Source organism: Prionailurus bengalensis, chromosome A1, assembly GCF_016509475.1.
Source record: "Prionailurus bengalensis isolate Pbe53 chromosome A1, Fcat_Pben_1.1_paternal_pri, whole genome shotgun sequence".
NCBI classification, from domain to species: Eukaryota; Metazoa; Chordata; class Mammalia; order Carnivora; family Felidae; genus Prionailurus; species Prionailurus bengalensis.
In genome coordinates, this window is record NC_057343.1 from 21,882,989 (window position 1) to 21,899,440 (window position 16,452).

General features: G+C 41.2%; 1 protein-coding gene across 5 annotated transcripts in view; it reads left to right on the forward strand.

Moving 5' to 3' along the window:
* RCBTB1 (RCC1 and BTB domain containing protein 1) overlaps nucleotides 1–16,452 on the forward strand; it is a 54,959-nt gene that overhangs the window by 18,515 nt on the left and 19,992 nt on the right. For 4 of the 5 annotated variants that reach the window (XM_043578580.1, XM_043578571.1, XM_043578598.1 and 1 more), the window contains exons 4-6: nucleotides 387–537; nucleotides 10,755–10,921; nucleotides 14,386–14,544. In XM_043578580.1, the coding sequence (XP_043434515.1) occupies nucleotides 387–537; nucleotides 10,755–10,921; nucleotides 14,386–14,544 (477 nt within the window). Of the gene's footprint in view, nucleotides 1–386; nucleotides 538–10,754; nucleotides 10,922–14,385; nucleotides 14,545–16,452 lie in introns of those variants that run through there. The other variant, XM_043578607.1, reaches the window with a different exon arrangement.

Below are 16,452 nucleotides of genomic sequence, written 5' to 3' on the forward strand. Positions count from 1 at the left end.
CTTAGCCCTTACCTTTCCCACCAGTCTTTCTCCTACCAGTATCCTAGATGTATCCAGCAAGGCCCCCCTCCTTGTCTTCTGCAAAGGTGGTGGATAAAAGAACCTGAAATTCTAGAAGACCGTGTCTTTGATATAATTTCTCTCTTCTTGCAGTTTCTTGATTTGATACCCCTCAACCCTGTACTAGTCTGAATTTCATAGTACAGCCAAACATTCTGCAACTGAAGTAATGTCAGCACAGGTTGAGTTTTTCTTCATCTGATCAGTCTCTTCCTACCTACTGAGCTGTCACACTGAACTTGAGTGTGTCTTATTTTCAGGGTGGAGAGGGGAGCCTTTGTGTAACTTTAGTCCGAGTGATTCAGACAAAACTGTTTGTTTTCTAGGTCTTTGTATTTGGACTGAACTATAGTAACTGTCTAGGAACTGGAGATAACCAGAGTACACTTGTACCCAAAAAGCTGGAAGCCTTATGTGGAAAGAAGATTAAAAGCCTTAGTTATGGGAGTGGACCACATGTTCTTCTCAGCACTGAAGGTAAAGAGGGAACAAAGTCAGCTTTTCGGTTTGTGAGAAATCAAGTATTGATTCTAAGCTAAGGGGAGATGGGGCCGTATGAAATAATCTTGAATGGTTTATTTCTTTATTTCTGAGAACTGTACCAAACTGGTAAAAGTTAAACATTTCAGTCTAACTCTGGAACAGAGTACGGCTTGCAAATTAGGCAAACGTTAGAATACTTACGTAAAGTTGTGGAAGATTAGATACAGCAGATGAAGTGGGCCTTCAGCCTAGTTTTTCACTGGTTTTATATTAGCAAGGGCAACTTTCAGGTTTTACTTGGTACATTTTTATAAAGACAACATAATGCTGATTTCCCTTTCAGTGTGTAGTTTCTGAATCTCAAATTTAAGAAATCTTAGCTTATTCCCTGACATTCATGTGTGTGCCATATGGAAAGAATGGAGGATAGATTCTTTTCCTTTTAATCTCTGCTTCCCCAAGATTAAGACTATACATTTCTTCTTTGGTAATTTATCCCCACTGTGGGCAACCAAAACTCTCCGAAAATAGGTTATTATATATAACCTATATCTTCCCTTTGAATTTTAAGCACATTAACTCTTGGGGTCTCTCTAGCAGAGGCCCTCTGCTTTTTGTGGGGAAGTTTTCTGTTTGTTTCTCTGCCGGTCTCCAGACTGAGGAATCACAGCTTTCACAGCTTCCTCGGGTGTTGCCAGAGGTCTTAGTATTGAGCTTTTTAATTACCTCTAACTCCTATCTGAATGCACTCCAAGTTGTCTGGATCTGTCTCAAGCTGTGAGATCCAGATCTGAGAGTGATTGTCTAGTGAGAATATAACTGGTATTGAGCATAATGAGGTGATGATCTCACTTCCGTGTTGTGTAACCATGCTTTCTGGCATCACACTGGCTCTTTCAAGCGGTTACTACTTTGCTGACTGGTTCTGCTTGTCATCTGTTATGACCTAATGATTTGATTTTTTTCCTAACAAATATCAATCTTAACTAGTCATTGATTTCTGACTGTAAAAAACTGGGGCAGTTTTTTAGAGCAAACACACTAAAACATATACATTTAAATTCTTGGTTTTCTACAAAGTGGTGACCTTAGGAAATTACAACTCTTGGAATTATTTTCAGAGTCAGAGCATACATACAGAGTTAACCATCTTGAGTGTTACAATAAAGATAAGCATAAATAAACATAAAACATAAAAATATAAATATAATAACTGATTTTCTTGTGGGAATACTTTTCTTTTTTGTTAATTTTGATATGCCACTTATATATTTTAAACATGCCCTACATTCAGATATATATATAGTACGTATATTGTGCATGTTATATAGTCAAATAGTTTTAATTTGACTATATAGTCAAATAGTTTTAAAACAAATGAACGCTTTAAACCATCAAATATTTTATGGCTTTTAGTAAAATGCAGAAGGACCTCTGCCTCACCCCTCTTCAGCGTAGAAACTGTTCTTCAGAAGGAACCACTTTTAACTCCTTCAGATGTTTAATCTTGTATTTTTAACATGCTTACAACTGTTCTTTCTGAATTTTCAATTTTAGATATTATCCTTCCACTTTTTATAATGGCAGATAGCAGTTAGCTTTATTTCCCCTTCCTTCCTTCCCCTGATCCTTTCAATATAGTGATATCACCATTTTAGTTAAATCGATATTTACATTAGTAGGACTCTGTAAGTGTGGTTTATAGCTGAGCCATCGCCTTTCTGTACCACTGTTTGTTTTCCTGAGGTTCATTCACCCATTTTTCTAAAGGTCTGTCATTATGTGCAAATTGGTCTATACAGCAGTGTTGTGTCTCAGCACATCTGAGCTCATCCAGATATCTCTGGAGCCCTCCGTCCCCGTGTTCCAGCCTGCCACATGGCTGTCAGCCTAGAACTTCATTCACCATCATCGTGGAGGTCCCTTCACCTTTGTCCTTTCTGGATGCCCTATTTCTTGTGTCCTGTGTCTTCCTCCTGGGATTATACCTTTATTTGAGTGAAACACTTTCTCTAGTAGCTTCCCAAGGAAGAGGGTGTGAGAGAAATCTTTGAGATGCTCTTAAAATGTCTTTATTTTACTCACGCAGATTGCCCATTGGTTTGGCTGGGCTTAAAATTCCTGATTGAAAATCCTATTTCCTCAGAATTTTGAAGTTATTGTGCCTCTTGAGTTTCCGGTTTCTTTTGAGATTCTGATGCCATTCTGACTTTAGCTGGGGTTGTTTATTTTTTGTTTTTTTAATTTTTTTTAATGTTTTTATTTATTTTTGAGACAGAGACAGAGCATGAGCAGGGGAGGGGCAGAGAGAGAGGGGGAGACCCAGAATCTGAAACAGGCTTCAGGCTCTGAGCTGTCAGCACAGAGCCCGACGCAGGGCTCAAACTCACAGACTGTGAGATCCTGAGCTGAAGTCGGACGCTTCACCGACTTGAGCCACCCAGATGCCCCCACTTTAGCTGTTTTTGCATATGACTGTTTTTTCCTCTTTGGAAGCTATAGAGATCTTTTCTTTGTTCCCAGTTTTCTGAAAAAATCATGGTTATGTACTCATGTAGATGATTTTTAATTTATTGTATTGATCATTCTGTTGACTTTCAGTCTGGAAATTCCTTCATTTCTATAGAATATTTTCTTGTCATATTTCATGGGTAATTCCCCTTCTTTGTTTTCTCTGTTGTCTTTTTGGAATTTTTCTTAGAAGGAAGTTAGAGGCTTTCGAACTGACCCTCTTAACTTTCTTATATTTTTGCTCCAATCTACTTTTTGGGAAATTTCTTCAGCTTTATCTTACACCCCTTCTCTCACATTTTCACATTTCTGCTGTTACATTCCCCCATTCTCTTTCTTGTTCTCTGAATGTGCCTTTCTAGAGCTTCCTGTCCTGCTTCATGGCCTCACTATATTCTCTGAGCTGGTATAGGTTACTTTCAAGTCATCCTCTGCTCTCTGCTTTCTTTTTTCCTCCCAGATTGCTTCTTTCTCTTTTGTTTTGGTCTCTGACTTTTCTTGTTAGAGGCTTTCTTTATGGGGCACTCAGTCAAGTGTCCAACTTGGGCTCAGGTCATGATCTCACGATTTGTGGGTTCTATCCCCACATTGGGCTCTGTGCTGACAGCTCAGAGCCTGGAGCCTGCTTCACATTCTGTGTCTCTCTCTCCCTCCCTCCCTCCCCCCCCTTTCCCACTTGCACTCTCTCTCTCTCTTTCTCCCAAAAGTAAATAAACATTAAAAAAAAAAAAACCAAAAATTTGTGATCCTTGGCTGGCTGTCCACAGGTGGGACACAGGCCCTGATCTACATGCGGGGAATACTGGATTCATGGGTGAGGCTTGTCAAGCACTGAGCTTCACTTTAGGGAGATAATAACTGCTGCATTAGGGATGCTTCCAGTGTCACTCCCAATGTCAGTATATGAGCTTCCGTAGGGTGGAATCTTCCAGATTCCGGACCTGGATATGGGGTTTTTTTTGCCAGCTTTCCATTAGCAGAGGAAGGGCAAGGATCTATCTCACTGTTCAGTACTGGACTTCCACTTCTGCTTTCCTCACTACAGTGCCTCACAGCTGTCTTCAGGGCCTCTTTAGATTATTCTCCTATCTCATTTTTTTTTTTTTTTTTTGTCGTGTTATGTGGGAGAAGGGAGGGAAGGAGGTTTGGGCAGAGGGAGAAGTTGGGCTGTAGTGCAGTTACAGTAAGAAATTCACAGCTAGTAAGTGCTGTAGGCCTCTTGTCTTGTACAAGCTTCCTGATCCCACAGGAAGAGGATGAGGATTTGGGGTCTGACTGCTTCTGTTCTTAGTTACACTGGCCGTTAAATCATTTCCTGTGTTGCCTGCTTTCTCCAGTCCCTGGGCCTTCCCGAGATTGCAGGGCTGTGATTGGCTTCTTCTTTTGCAGATGTACGTGTCACCTTCTCTGGTTGGCTGTGTTACCACACCCACCTGCTTCCTATCTTCCAAAATTTTGTTGACCTCTCTCCAGTTGTATTTTCTTCTTTATTCTCTCTTTTTTTTTTTAAACTTTTAATGTTTTATTTATTCTTGAGAGAGAGAGAGAGAGCGAGCGAGCGAGCACATGAGCGAGGGAGGGGCAGAGAGAGAGGGAGACACAGAATCCAAAGCAGGCTCCAGGCTCCGAGCTGTCAGCACAGAGCCTGACACGGAGCTCAAACTCACAAGCAGTGTGAGATCATGACCTGAGCTGAAGTCGGACGCTTAACCGACTGAGCCACCCAGGCACCCCCCTTCTTTATTGTTGTTTTTGTCCTCAACTGTTTATGCCTTTTTTTTTTTTTTCCCCTTCACTATCATTTCAGTAGGATTTGGGGACAGAATAAATTCAATTCTCCATGCTTTACTGACTTGTGAGCTATTTCTAAAAGACATTTTAGGAATGTTTTGATCAATACTACATTATTACATTGAAAATCTAGGATGTGAGAGCAATCTGGCTGTGATGTCTGTCACTGCATTGATTGCCAGAGTTGATACAGCTGATCTGGCTGGGTAGGCGGGCGTCCCCTTTTTCCCTTACCTGCTCCATGTGTGTGTCCCTCCCAAAGGTGGCACTTGGTGGAAGAGGACGACCTTCCCCTATGGAGGAGGTCCTTTCTTCAGTCAAGGATATACAGGTAGTTGTGCTCCCCTGCTAGAGCCTCCAGACAAGCTCTCAAGGTCCATTTGTAGGAGAACTTAGGGTAGTCAGGCTTCCAAGACTCCAGACATACCCAGATGAGGCGCTGCATGCGGCACCTTTAAAAAATAAAATCTAGGGGCGCCTGGGTGGCGCAGTCGGTTAAGCGTCCGACTTCAGCCAGGTCACGATCTCGCAGTCCGTGAGTTCGAGCCCCGCGTCAGGCTCTGGGCTGATGGCTCGGAGCCTGGAGCCTGTTTCCGATTCTGTGTCTCCCTCTCTCTCTGCCCCTCCCCCGTTCATGCTCTGTCTCTCTCTGTCCCAAAAATAAATAAATGTTGAAAAAAAAAATTAAAAAAAAAAAAAATAAAATAAAATCTAGTCCCATCGGTGACTACTCTGAAGATCTATATTCACTTAGTATTATTGCCTTACATACAGACCTAGGGCTTGGGGATTTCTTTTTTGTCTTCTAAAGTAAGTTAAATTAGGTTACCTATACAATTAGTTGTTTGTGATCACTTCTCCAATCCGTGTCCGGTCTCTGAAGGCCAGCTGCATTCTCTTGAAGGCCAGAACCTCATGGGGTGCTTCTCTGTGCTCTCCCTTTCCCATGCTCTCCCCACTCCCCACTTCCCACTCTCCCTTCTAGCCTGGTATGGTTTCACTCTCGTTTGGTCATTTTGTTCATCTCATGAACCTCAAGTGATCCTGAAGCTTCATCCCTTGTTTGCCAGAGACCGTGTGGCAAGAGTAGGGCTGGGCAAAGTGGGTGCTGGTGCCCGGTTGAATGGGGTTTCTTTGAAAGCTTCCCCGGGAAATTGGAACTAAGAGCCATCTCAAGAAGCTCACTTTTCCTATGCTTTATCAAGTGAAAAGGGAAGAAATACCTTCATATACTCTTTTAAAATAGTAAAATAATACATTAAAGAGAAGGTGATTGCCAGGTGCAAATCTGGAGAGGACTGATGGCTGAGAACAAGCAGCTGGCAGCAGTCCCAGCATCTGGGGAATAAGGTCCTTGATCCTGAGGCTCATCTGGGTGACCCTGCACAACGTTCACTCATTCTCTCCCATGCAGTGTTCAGATCCATGGCTTCCTGTATGTTTGGGGTGTAGCTCCTCCAGGATTCTAGTGGGCCTCCTTTCCTAGGAAAGACTTGCTGGAAGACTGTTAGTGGGATGAATTACAGCCTCTGTGCTGCATGCAGCTGGTATCATGGCCACAAGTAATACTCATTGCCTCCCTCCTCCAGCACTCCTTTTAGAGTCTCTTCACATTTGGCTAGCATGTGGCTCAGGGAGCTAACCTGATTGTGTGATCCAGACTCTCATCCTTGAGGGTTATAGGCCCTTAACCATGCTGTACTCTGGCCATGGCTGCTGTACATTTCTGTTTACCAGTACTGTTGGGCAAATGTGCACCAAAAGCACCAAGTTTCACCTCCTTGCCAAGCATTCCTCTCTTGCCTCCATTATATAATAGCAGTTCTACCTCTTTCTGCCGACTAGGTCAGTTGCCCCTGTCAGGAGGGGACTCCTCTTTTTTCCTGTTGGTTCTTTGACTGGAGGAAAGAACAGTCAGGGCCCTACAGAGGGCCTATGGCAGCCGTAACTTAAAGTTCAGTGGGATTCCTGCTGTGTTCCTAGTGGAAGTGTTTCTGCTTAGGGAACTGGGACTTCTAAACCTATAGAACCTACAATTGCAGGGGCAGGAAGCTCAGATTCCCCAAGTCGGTCGCTGGGAATGTTGGTCAGTAGGGTCACTCATATAATCCACTTTGGTTCCTGGATGCAGGTATTCCACCTGTTAGGGACACAGCACCACGTAGTGGTCACTGAGTTAGAATCTGTGCCTGGAGCTTAGCATCCCATCCTCACACCATCTCATCTCCAGGCTGATGCATCAGCTGTGCCTTCAGCCAGCTTGTCATTGTTGTGTCAAGCTGGCATCTTTTAGATGTTGTAGTGTATGACATAGGACCAGGAGCCCCATGGCCATGTGAGCACTGCTACATCTCTTTTGCTATAAAGTGGATCCCGTGGTCTGAGGAAATATTTTGTGTAATCAAATACTCTGTGGATTAAATACCTCATATTGTTGTGCTAGCTGAGGCCTTGTGGGCAGGAAACGTGTACCCCGGTTATATGTTGATTTCTGTTAATGTGAACAGCTGCTCTTTCCAGGATGAAACGGTCTGTTGGAGTCACCTTGATACCAAATACCTAGTTAGTTTCTGTAAAAGGGCGATGCTATTTCAGGGACTCTGCATTGGTTTTTTTTAATGGCACAGCAGGCATTTGGCGATGGTAGTAGCCGGGTTGAGTAGGAGTCCCTTCTTCTGAATTTGCATTTTCTTCCTAGGAGTGAAGTTGAGTGTCTTTTCATGTGGTTGAGTCATTCACGTTTTTTTCCATTGTGCACCATTATCAATTCATATTTCTAGCAGGTTCTTGGTCTTTTTCTTTTGTACTTTTAAAAGCTCTTTTTGTAATAGAGATATTGTCTCTTAGTAATATAAAGTAGAAATATTTCTGCTAATATTTAATTTTTTTCTTTGCCCATGTTTTTTCCATGTAAAGTTTAGAAAATATGTAGCTAGATTTATCACTCCTTTTGTTGCTTCTGATTTTGAATCATAGGAAAGTTTTCCCTATGCCCAGGTTATGGAGGAATTGACTAATTTTTTTCCTCCTAATTCTTATATGGTTTTATTTTCCACATTAAAATTTTTTAATGTTTATTTATTTTATTATTATTATTTTTTAATGTTTATTTTTGAGACAGAGAAAGACAGAGCATGAACAGGGGAGGGTCAGAGAGAGGGAGACACAGAATCTGAAGCAGGCTCCAGGCTCGGAGCTGTCAGCACAGAGCCCAACGCGGGGCTCAAACCCACAGACCATGAGATCATGACCCAGCTGAAGTCAGATGCTTAACCGGCTGAGCTACCCAGGCGCCCCTAATGTTTATTTAATTTTGACAGAGAGAGAGAGAGAGAGACAGAGCATGAGTGGGGGAGGGGCAGAGAGAGAGGGAGACACAGAATCAGAAGCAGACTCCAGGCTCTGAGCAAGCTGTCAGCACAGAGCCCCACGTGGGGCTTGAACCCACAGACTGGGAGATCATGACCTGAGCCGAAGTCGGACGTTCAACCGACTGAGCCACCCAGGCGCCCCCTATTTTCCACATTTAAATTTTTGACTCATTAGGAAGTTACTATGTGATGAATGAATCTAATTTTTCAATCTGACACAAGTATCTCAACCCAATTTGTAAAAAGTCCTTTCTCCTGCAAATGACATAGCTTTTTTTTTTTTTTTAAACTTTATTTTTTAAAATTTACATCCAAATTAGTATATAGTGAAGCAATGGTTTCGGGAGTAGATTCCTTAATTCCCCTTACCCATTTAGCCCATCCCCCCTCCCACAACCCCTCCAGCAACCATCAGTTTGTTCTCCATATTTAGGAGTCTCTTGTTTTGTCCCCCTCCCTGTTTTTATATTAGTTTTGTTTCCTTTCCCTTATGTTGATCTATTTTGTCTCTTAAAGTCCTCATATGAGTGAAGTCATATGATTTTTGTCTTTGACTAATTTCACTTAGGATAATACCCTCCAGTTCCATCCATGTAGTTGCAAATGGCAAGATTTCATTCTTTTTGATTGCTGAGTAATACTCCATTGTGTATATATATACCATATCTTCTTTATCCATTCATCCATCGATGGACATTTGGGCTCTTTCCATACTTTGGCTATTATTGATAGTGCTGCTATAAATGTGGGGTGCATGTGTCCTTTCAAAACAGCACACCTGTATCCCTTGGATGAATGCCTAGTAGTGCAATTGCTTGGTCGTAGGATAGTTCTGTTTTTAGTTTTTTAAGGAACCTCCATACTGTTTTCCAGAGTGGCTGCACCAGCTTGCATTCCCACCAACGATGCAAAAGAGATCCTCTTTCTCTGCATCCTTGCCAACATCTGTTGTTGCCTGAGTTGTTACTGTTAGCCATTCTGACAGGTGTAAGGTGGTATCTCATTGTGGTTTTGATTTTTATTTCCCTGATGATGAGTGATGTTGAGCATTTTTCATGTGTCAGTTGGCCATCTGTGTTCTTTGGAGAAGTGTCTCTTCACCAAATGACATAGCTTTTATTTCTTTATGCAATTGGTTTATTTCTAGAACTTCAATTTCATTCCACTGGTTTTTCTGTCTTTGACCTAGTATTAATCTTAGTTTTAGGCATTTTTTATAGGTTTTAATAACTGGTAGAGCTGTCTTCTTGCTTCTTTTCTTGGAGTTTTTCTATTCTCATTTGTTCTTCCCAATGAACTTTCTAATCAGTTTGTTTAGCTCCAAAAAGTAACTTATCATTTCATTCCTTTTATTTTAAATTTACCAATTTACACAGGAAAAGCTAGTACCTTTATGATACTGAGTTTTATTGTCCGAGAACAAGGTATGTATTTCTGTTTGTTCAAGTCTATTTTTCTGTCTCTTAGGAATGAAAACACTCATAGGTTTGGACATTTCTATCGCCTGATATAACTTTACCGTGATATTGTGGATCTTCTTTAGGTATTATACTTTTTCAATCTGTGGCCTCATCCTTCTTAGGATGAAATTTCCCGTTTATGGTTTCTGTCTTAGTTTCTGTAATAGGGAAGACCTCTTGTGAGCCACACATAATCAAATTCTAGATTAGATAATCAGAAACCTACTTAATTATGAGTACCTTTCCCCTGGTTGCTCAGGGGCCATTTCAGTGAGTTAGCAGCCTCATGGTAACACTTGGATTCCTGCTGTTGCTCTCAGATACCATTATTTCCAGGTCTAGATTGTCCTTAACAGGTCAGGATGTTTTGCTACCATGGGAAAGACATGAAAAGAGTATATAACTTGGGGGTATCTACTCTTGATACTTAGGCATGCTATGTGAGGAAATGCATGAAACATTGGTACTTCTACAGAGGACACAAAACCGAAAAGTTACTTCTGTCAGAATCCCAAAAAGATAAAGTCATTAGAGAGAAACTGAGCCAGATTTGATGCCAGTAATAGTCTGTTTGAGAGAAGCTTTTGGATTTTTGTATGTAGTATATACAAAAAGTATACCTCTTTTCCTCTGTACTTTGTGAGGGAGAGTCTCTCTCACTCTCTCACAGACACACACACGAATGGTTCCCTGATTTTTGGAAAAGTGATAGTTAAGATTAGTGTTAAGCTTTCTTATGTCTTCTACTTTTTGCTTGGTACCTGACACAGAAACCACTGATATGAATCAGTGTGTTCAGAAAGTCTAATTTTTGTATATATAAACTGACTTTTGACCATAAAGCTGATCTTATTTCTTTGCTTGTATTAAGTCCTTGCTTGAATGATTTTACATTTGTCTATCCTGTTTTCTCATTTGTCCTTTCCTTTACCCCTCATCAGTGGTTACTCTATAGGGAGAAGGAGGCAATGGAAGGAAACGAAGGTTGGAGAATGAGTTGTGTAAAGTCTGGGAAAGAAAGTACAGGGGTTACCATTCCTTCTTGAGTTGATTCTTTGTGTGTGGCCGTCTTGTATAGATGGAGTTGTTTATGCCTGGGGCCACAATGGATATAGCCAGCTTGGGAATGGGACGACCAACCAAGGCATTGCTCCCATCCAAGTCTGTACCAATCTCTTGATCAAGCAAGTGGTTGAAGTAGCTTGTGGCTCACATCATTCAATGGCTCTGGCAGCTGATGGAGAGGTAAGTGCCCTGCTTTTATTCTTTTTTTTTTTTTTTTTTTTTTTTTAAACATTCATTTTTTGATATAGACAGAGCGTGAGTGGAGGAGGGGCAGAGAGAGAGGGAGACACAGAATCTGAAGCAGGCTCCCGGCTCTGAGCTATCAGCACAGAGCCCGACTCAGGGCTCAAACTCACGGACCGTGAGATCATGACCTGAGCTGAAGTCGGACGCTTCACCGACTGAGCCACCCAGGCGCCCCTATTCTTTATTTTTAAATTGTGGTAAAATACACATAATATAAAATTTGCTGTCCTAGCCATTTTTAAGAATTGTGGAAACCAGACCTCAGGATTTGTGAGGACTGCTTTCTGCAGTGGCTTTATCATCTGCCTGGATTATTGCCATGGTCTCTTTAACCACTTAAATGGTTAGGATGGCAAATTATATATGTATATATTTTTATATCCATTGTGATTTATCGAATGTCAGTTCAGTAACATTAAGTACATTGTTATGTAGCCCTCACCACCAGCCATCTTCAGAACTCTTTATTTTGCAAAGCTGAAGCTGTGCCTCCTGATGGTGACTCTCCACTCCCAGCACCTGTGACCACTGTTCTGTCTCCTGTCTCCATGAGTGACTACTCTAGGGACTTCATATGAGTGAAATCATACAGTGTTTGTCTGGTTATGACTGCCTTATTTCACTGGGCATAATGTCCTCAGGGTTCATCCATGTTGTAGCACGTGACAGAACTTCCTGCATTCTTAAGACTGAATAATATCCCATTGTGTGTATATGCCATATTTTGTTTGTTCATCTGTTGGATATTTGGGTTGTTACCAACTTCTGGCTATTGTGAAAGTGCCTTTAAAAAAATAAAATCATGACCATATTTGTATTTGGTATAGTGTAAACATAGCAGCCCTGTGCACAGCTAAAAACATGTGGGGACACACTCTTTTTCTCTGTGATCAGGACCACTCTTTTGATAACGGATTTCAGCCTCAAGGCAGCTGAGTCCCCTGCTCTTCGCTAAGACGACAAATCAGATGTGTATGACAGTGTTCTGTACTTTTGTTTTTTTTTAATGACCCCCATCAGTTAAGGTCTGTTTTGTTTTCAGTAATAGTAATGATGTCATAGAAAATAACTTTACCAACATTCCAGTAGGTGCTGTACCCCACCAAGTTAAGGTTGCTCATCTTATTGATTCTACCGTCTAATCTTTCATCTCATTTTGTTTCTATTCATCTATGTAACCATAGGTCAGGTCTTGCTATCTGCCTGGGCTATTGCCATGGTCTCTTTTGTTCCATAGCATTTTATTTTTATCTTATTTTATATTTTAGTTCATTTCATTTATTTTTAGAGAAAGAGAGCATGAGCGGGGGAGAGGGGCAGAGGGAGAGAGAGAGAGAGAGAGAGAGAATGAATGAATGAATGAATCTTAAGCAGGCTCCACGTTTAGCATGGAGCCCAATGTGGGGCTTGATCCCATGAACCATGAGATCATGACCTGAGCCAAAATCAAGAGTTGGACGCTCAACCGACTGAGCCACCCAGGCACACCATCTGTTTTATTCCGTAGCTTTTTGATTGGTCTACCTGTCAAGTATCACCTCTGTGCCCCCTGTGGTTTCTGAAACAGAGATCATATTGTTCTCTTGTTTAGAATCCCTCAGTGTTGTTAACAGTGATTTTACTATGTAGGACAGGGTATGGGTGAAGAAACCAGAGAAGCGGAGGGAGATAAAGGTTTCATGGCTAGGATATGCTAGACCTAGGCCTAGCACCCAGGTCTTAGGCCCTAAATCCACTGTTTGCTAGTCTGTTTTTAGTTAGTGGAACCTCAGTCCCCATTTTTAAAATGAAAGGCAGCTGCATTACAAGGGAGCTTGGGATATTTGAGAAGTGCCAGAAGAACGGTTGGTTAAAAATTAGAATTCCCTAATTTGTACAGCCTGCATTCCTTGTTTATTTTAACTGTAAGTATATGTTACTTTGGATAATTGTCCTAAATATTTGCATTATTATTCTAGATATTCCTTTGAATCCACTTTGAGGAAGTTTTGCAGTTATTTCTTTTTTTTTTTTTTTTTTAACGTTTATTTATTTTTTTTGGGGGGGGACAGAAAGAGACAGAGCACGAACGGGGGAGGGGCAGAGAGAGAGGGAGACACAGAATCGGAAACAGGCTCCAGGCTCCGAGCCATCCGCCCAGAGCCTGACGCGGGGCTCGAACTCACGAACCGCGAGATCGTGACCTGGCTGAAGTCGGCCGCTTAACCGACTGCGCCACCCAGGCGCCCCTGCAGTTATTTCTTTGTTCCTGTGAAATGAACCCATAGTGCATATTCTTTTAAACCCCAGCTGTAGGTTTTATTATTGTCGCCTGGGGCAGTATCAGACAGGTGAGGGGAGATAGGAAGTGTGACACAAGAAAGAATCATGGAAGCCACACCTCATGATGTGTGAGGACCACTTCCTGCAGACAAATGAAAGGGATGGGTCCTTAGAAATTCTTCTAGTCTTGGAGGAAGTAATTGCCTGGGCTGCCAGCAGCCCCTCCCCTAATTCTCTCTGGTCACAGTTTTGTTTGATAGGGTCAGTTGGTAATTAACTTGAGGTGGTTTTTTTTCATCTTTGTTACTAGATTTTAACAAGCTCAAAGCTCTATTTGTGTCTCTAGAATTCTGGTTTTCACACTATGGCAAATCACAGGCAGGATGCATTTGAGGAGGGGAGCTTCTTGGAGCTGACAGGCAGCAAATGAGAACTGAGAGAAAATAGAACCAAGAATAAGCTAACAACCCGGTGTCATCTCCATAGGGACAAACATCTCTTTAGTACTCGTGAGCCTTACCGTATTATGACAGACACGTAACTGTGATTGATAATTTTAATTGTGATGGTTGTGACTCATCAGGAAAGGTTATATAATGTTCAGTATTGGTGATTAGTGAGACAGGGAAAAAGCATCTTACGATTTTGGAAGCTTTTTGTGGAGGAAAAGAAAAAAAAGAACATCTGTGCCCAAAGAGTTAGGCACATTTTTCATATCACTGCTGCTTTGTGGTATGTACTTTATTTCCTGTTGATGGCAGATTACAAAATCATGTATGGCTGCTATAATTACAGAGGCAGTGTAGCATAGTGGTTAAGAGCACAGCTAGACCTTCTTGGGTTCGGATTCCACGTTTACTACTTATTGGTTGTAGAACCTGAAGCAAGTCACTTAAACCTCTCTGTTTCTATTTCCATATAAATAGGGGGTGAAATAGTATCTACCTCAGGGTCACCCTACAGGATTACTATAGGAACTAAATAAGCTAACACATGGAAAGCATTTAGAGCCATGTAGCACATCGTAAATATTCATTAAGTGGGTTTATTTTTATTTCATGATTACTTAGGTGCATCACAGCTAGAATTTTCACCCTAATGCTAATAATTCTTTCTTTTTCCCATGTCTTGTATAGGTATTTGCTTGGGGGTATAACAACTGTGGCCAGGTCGGATCAGGATCTACAACAAATCAACCAACCCCTCGAAAAGTTACAAACTGTTTACATATTAAGAGGGTGGTTGGCATTGCCTGTGGTCAGACCTCATCTATGGCTGTTCTGGACAATGGGGAGGTGAGCTGTCTCTCTGCTCTCCCTTCTCCTCACCTCACCTGTCTCACTGAAGTACCTTTTCCTTCTTGAGCATGTATGAGACCATGGAAGGAAGAGTGCTTTGTTTCTAGAGTTTCATTGATAGTTAACTGGTTTCTGATGGAGGAATATCTGGAGGGTGTTTGCTCCTCACTGTGAATTTTCAGATGCCAAGATTGATCTGCAAGTAAGGATTCCAATGTGTCTAAAATTTATTTTTTTGTGTGTGAGATCCAAATAGTCTAATGTTTGTAGGTATTTGTGATTTAATGTAATAAAGAGTTTGACACTAGTTCTTTCATCCAATGAAAAAATCAAGTGTGCAGTCTTTAAAGGTAACTGATGATTTTTAAAAAGTTTACTTTTTTGAGAGAGAGAGCATCGCAGGAGGGGCAAAGAGAGGGAAAGAGAATCTGAGTTTTTTCTTGTGATGAGAACTTTTAAGATTATTAGCAACTTTCAGATATGGAATACAGTATTACTAACGATAGTCATCATGCTGTACATTATGTCCCCATGACTTACTTACTTTATAACTGGAAGTCTGTACCTTTTGAGCCCTTTTACCCATTTTGTTCAACCCCCAGCCGCCACCTCTGGAAATCACCAATCCGTTCTCTGTGTGTATGAGCTTGGTGTGTGTGTGTGTGTGTGTGTGTGTGTGTGTGTGTGTGTGTGTGTGTGTTTAATTAAAATACAGGATGCACAGTGTTCCATTAGTTTCAGTCATGTTTGTCATGCCATGTTTACCAGAGTGTTAACTGGCTTTTTTCATCAATCCTGTTGTCATCTTTGATGACTTTAGAATTTCTTGGGCTAGTCACCAGACATCCTCCATCCTGGTATTCTTTACTTGTTTATTTTTAAAAATATACTTAATTATAAAATTATTATTATGTGGTTATTTTCACAAAGGAAAGCAAATGAAGCATGAAAATAAAAAGCGAATACCTTTTCTCCAGTCTTGTTAATAGTTTGACGTATATCCTTTTGAACTTTTCTCTATAAAACAATTATATATGGGTGAATATAATTATCTTTTATAAAAAATGGGATTATTATAGGTACTGCTTTTTTCTGCTATTCTGCACCTTTCCTGCTTAACAACACATACGTTTACCTGAATCTATTATCAGACCATTTATAGCTGTTCTCCATTATAATGGCTCCTTACTTTTCCTTGTCTGGATCACCCACAGCCGAAACTCTACTGATGGAAATTTCAGTTGTTTCTAAATTTTTGCTGTTATAAACATTGCAGCCCTGAGTTTCTGTGTTACTGTGTGTGTGTGTGTGTGTGTGTGTGTGTGTGTGTGTATCTTTTGTACATTTATGTAAGTAGTCTATAGAATAAGTTCCCAAGAATAAGATTTCTGGGTTAGGGTGTATGCCATTAAATTTTTTGATAGCTGTAGTCAAATTTCTCTGCAGAAAGTTAAAACCTTTTGCACTTACGACATGGAAAGTGCGTTTCACCGTCTCTTGCTAGTACCCTAAATTCTATATCCCTCTTTCCCCTCTGTCACATTGCTCTGAAAAATCCCATCTTTGACTCCACGAGACACCTCAGGTTTCTCCTTTGACCAGACCTTTAGTCTGTTCCTGCTCAGTGTCCCACACTTGCTTGTTCTAAACCTTCACCACCGCTGGCAAACCTCTGTCCAGCTCGACTACTTTCAGCTGATGATGCCCTCTCCAGATATCTAAGACATTGTGTTACGTCTTTTAACCTCTTTCCTGTCCATTCCCTCTCTCTTGGTCCCACTGTCACTGCCTTAGTTTCGACCCTTGTCTGAGCTCATTTGCTACTGAATGGCTGTCCTGCCTGTAGTCTCATCTAATCTGTTCACCTTTATGTGCCGCCAGCAGGATCTTTCCAAGTTGTGAATA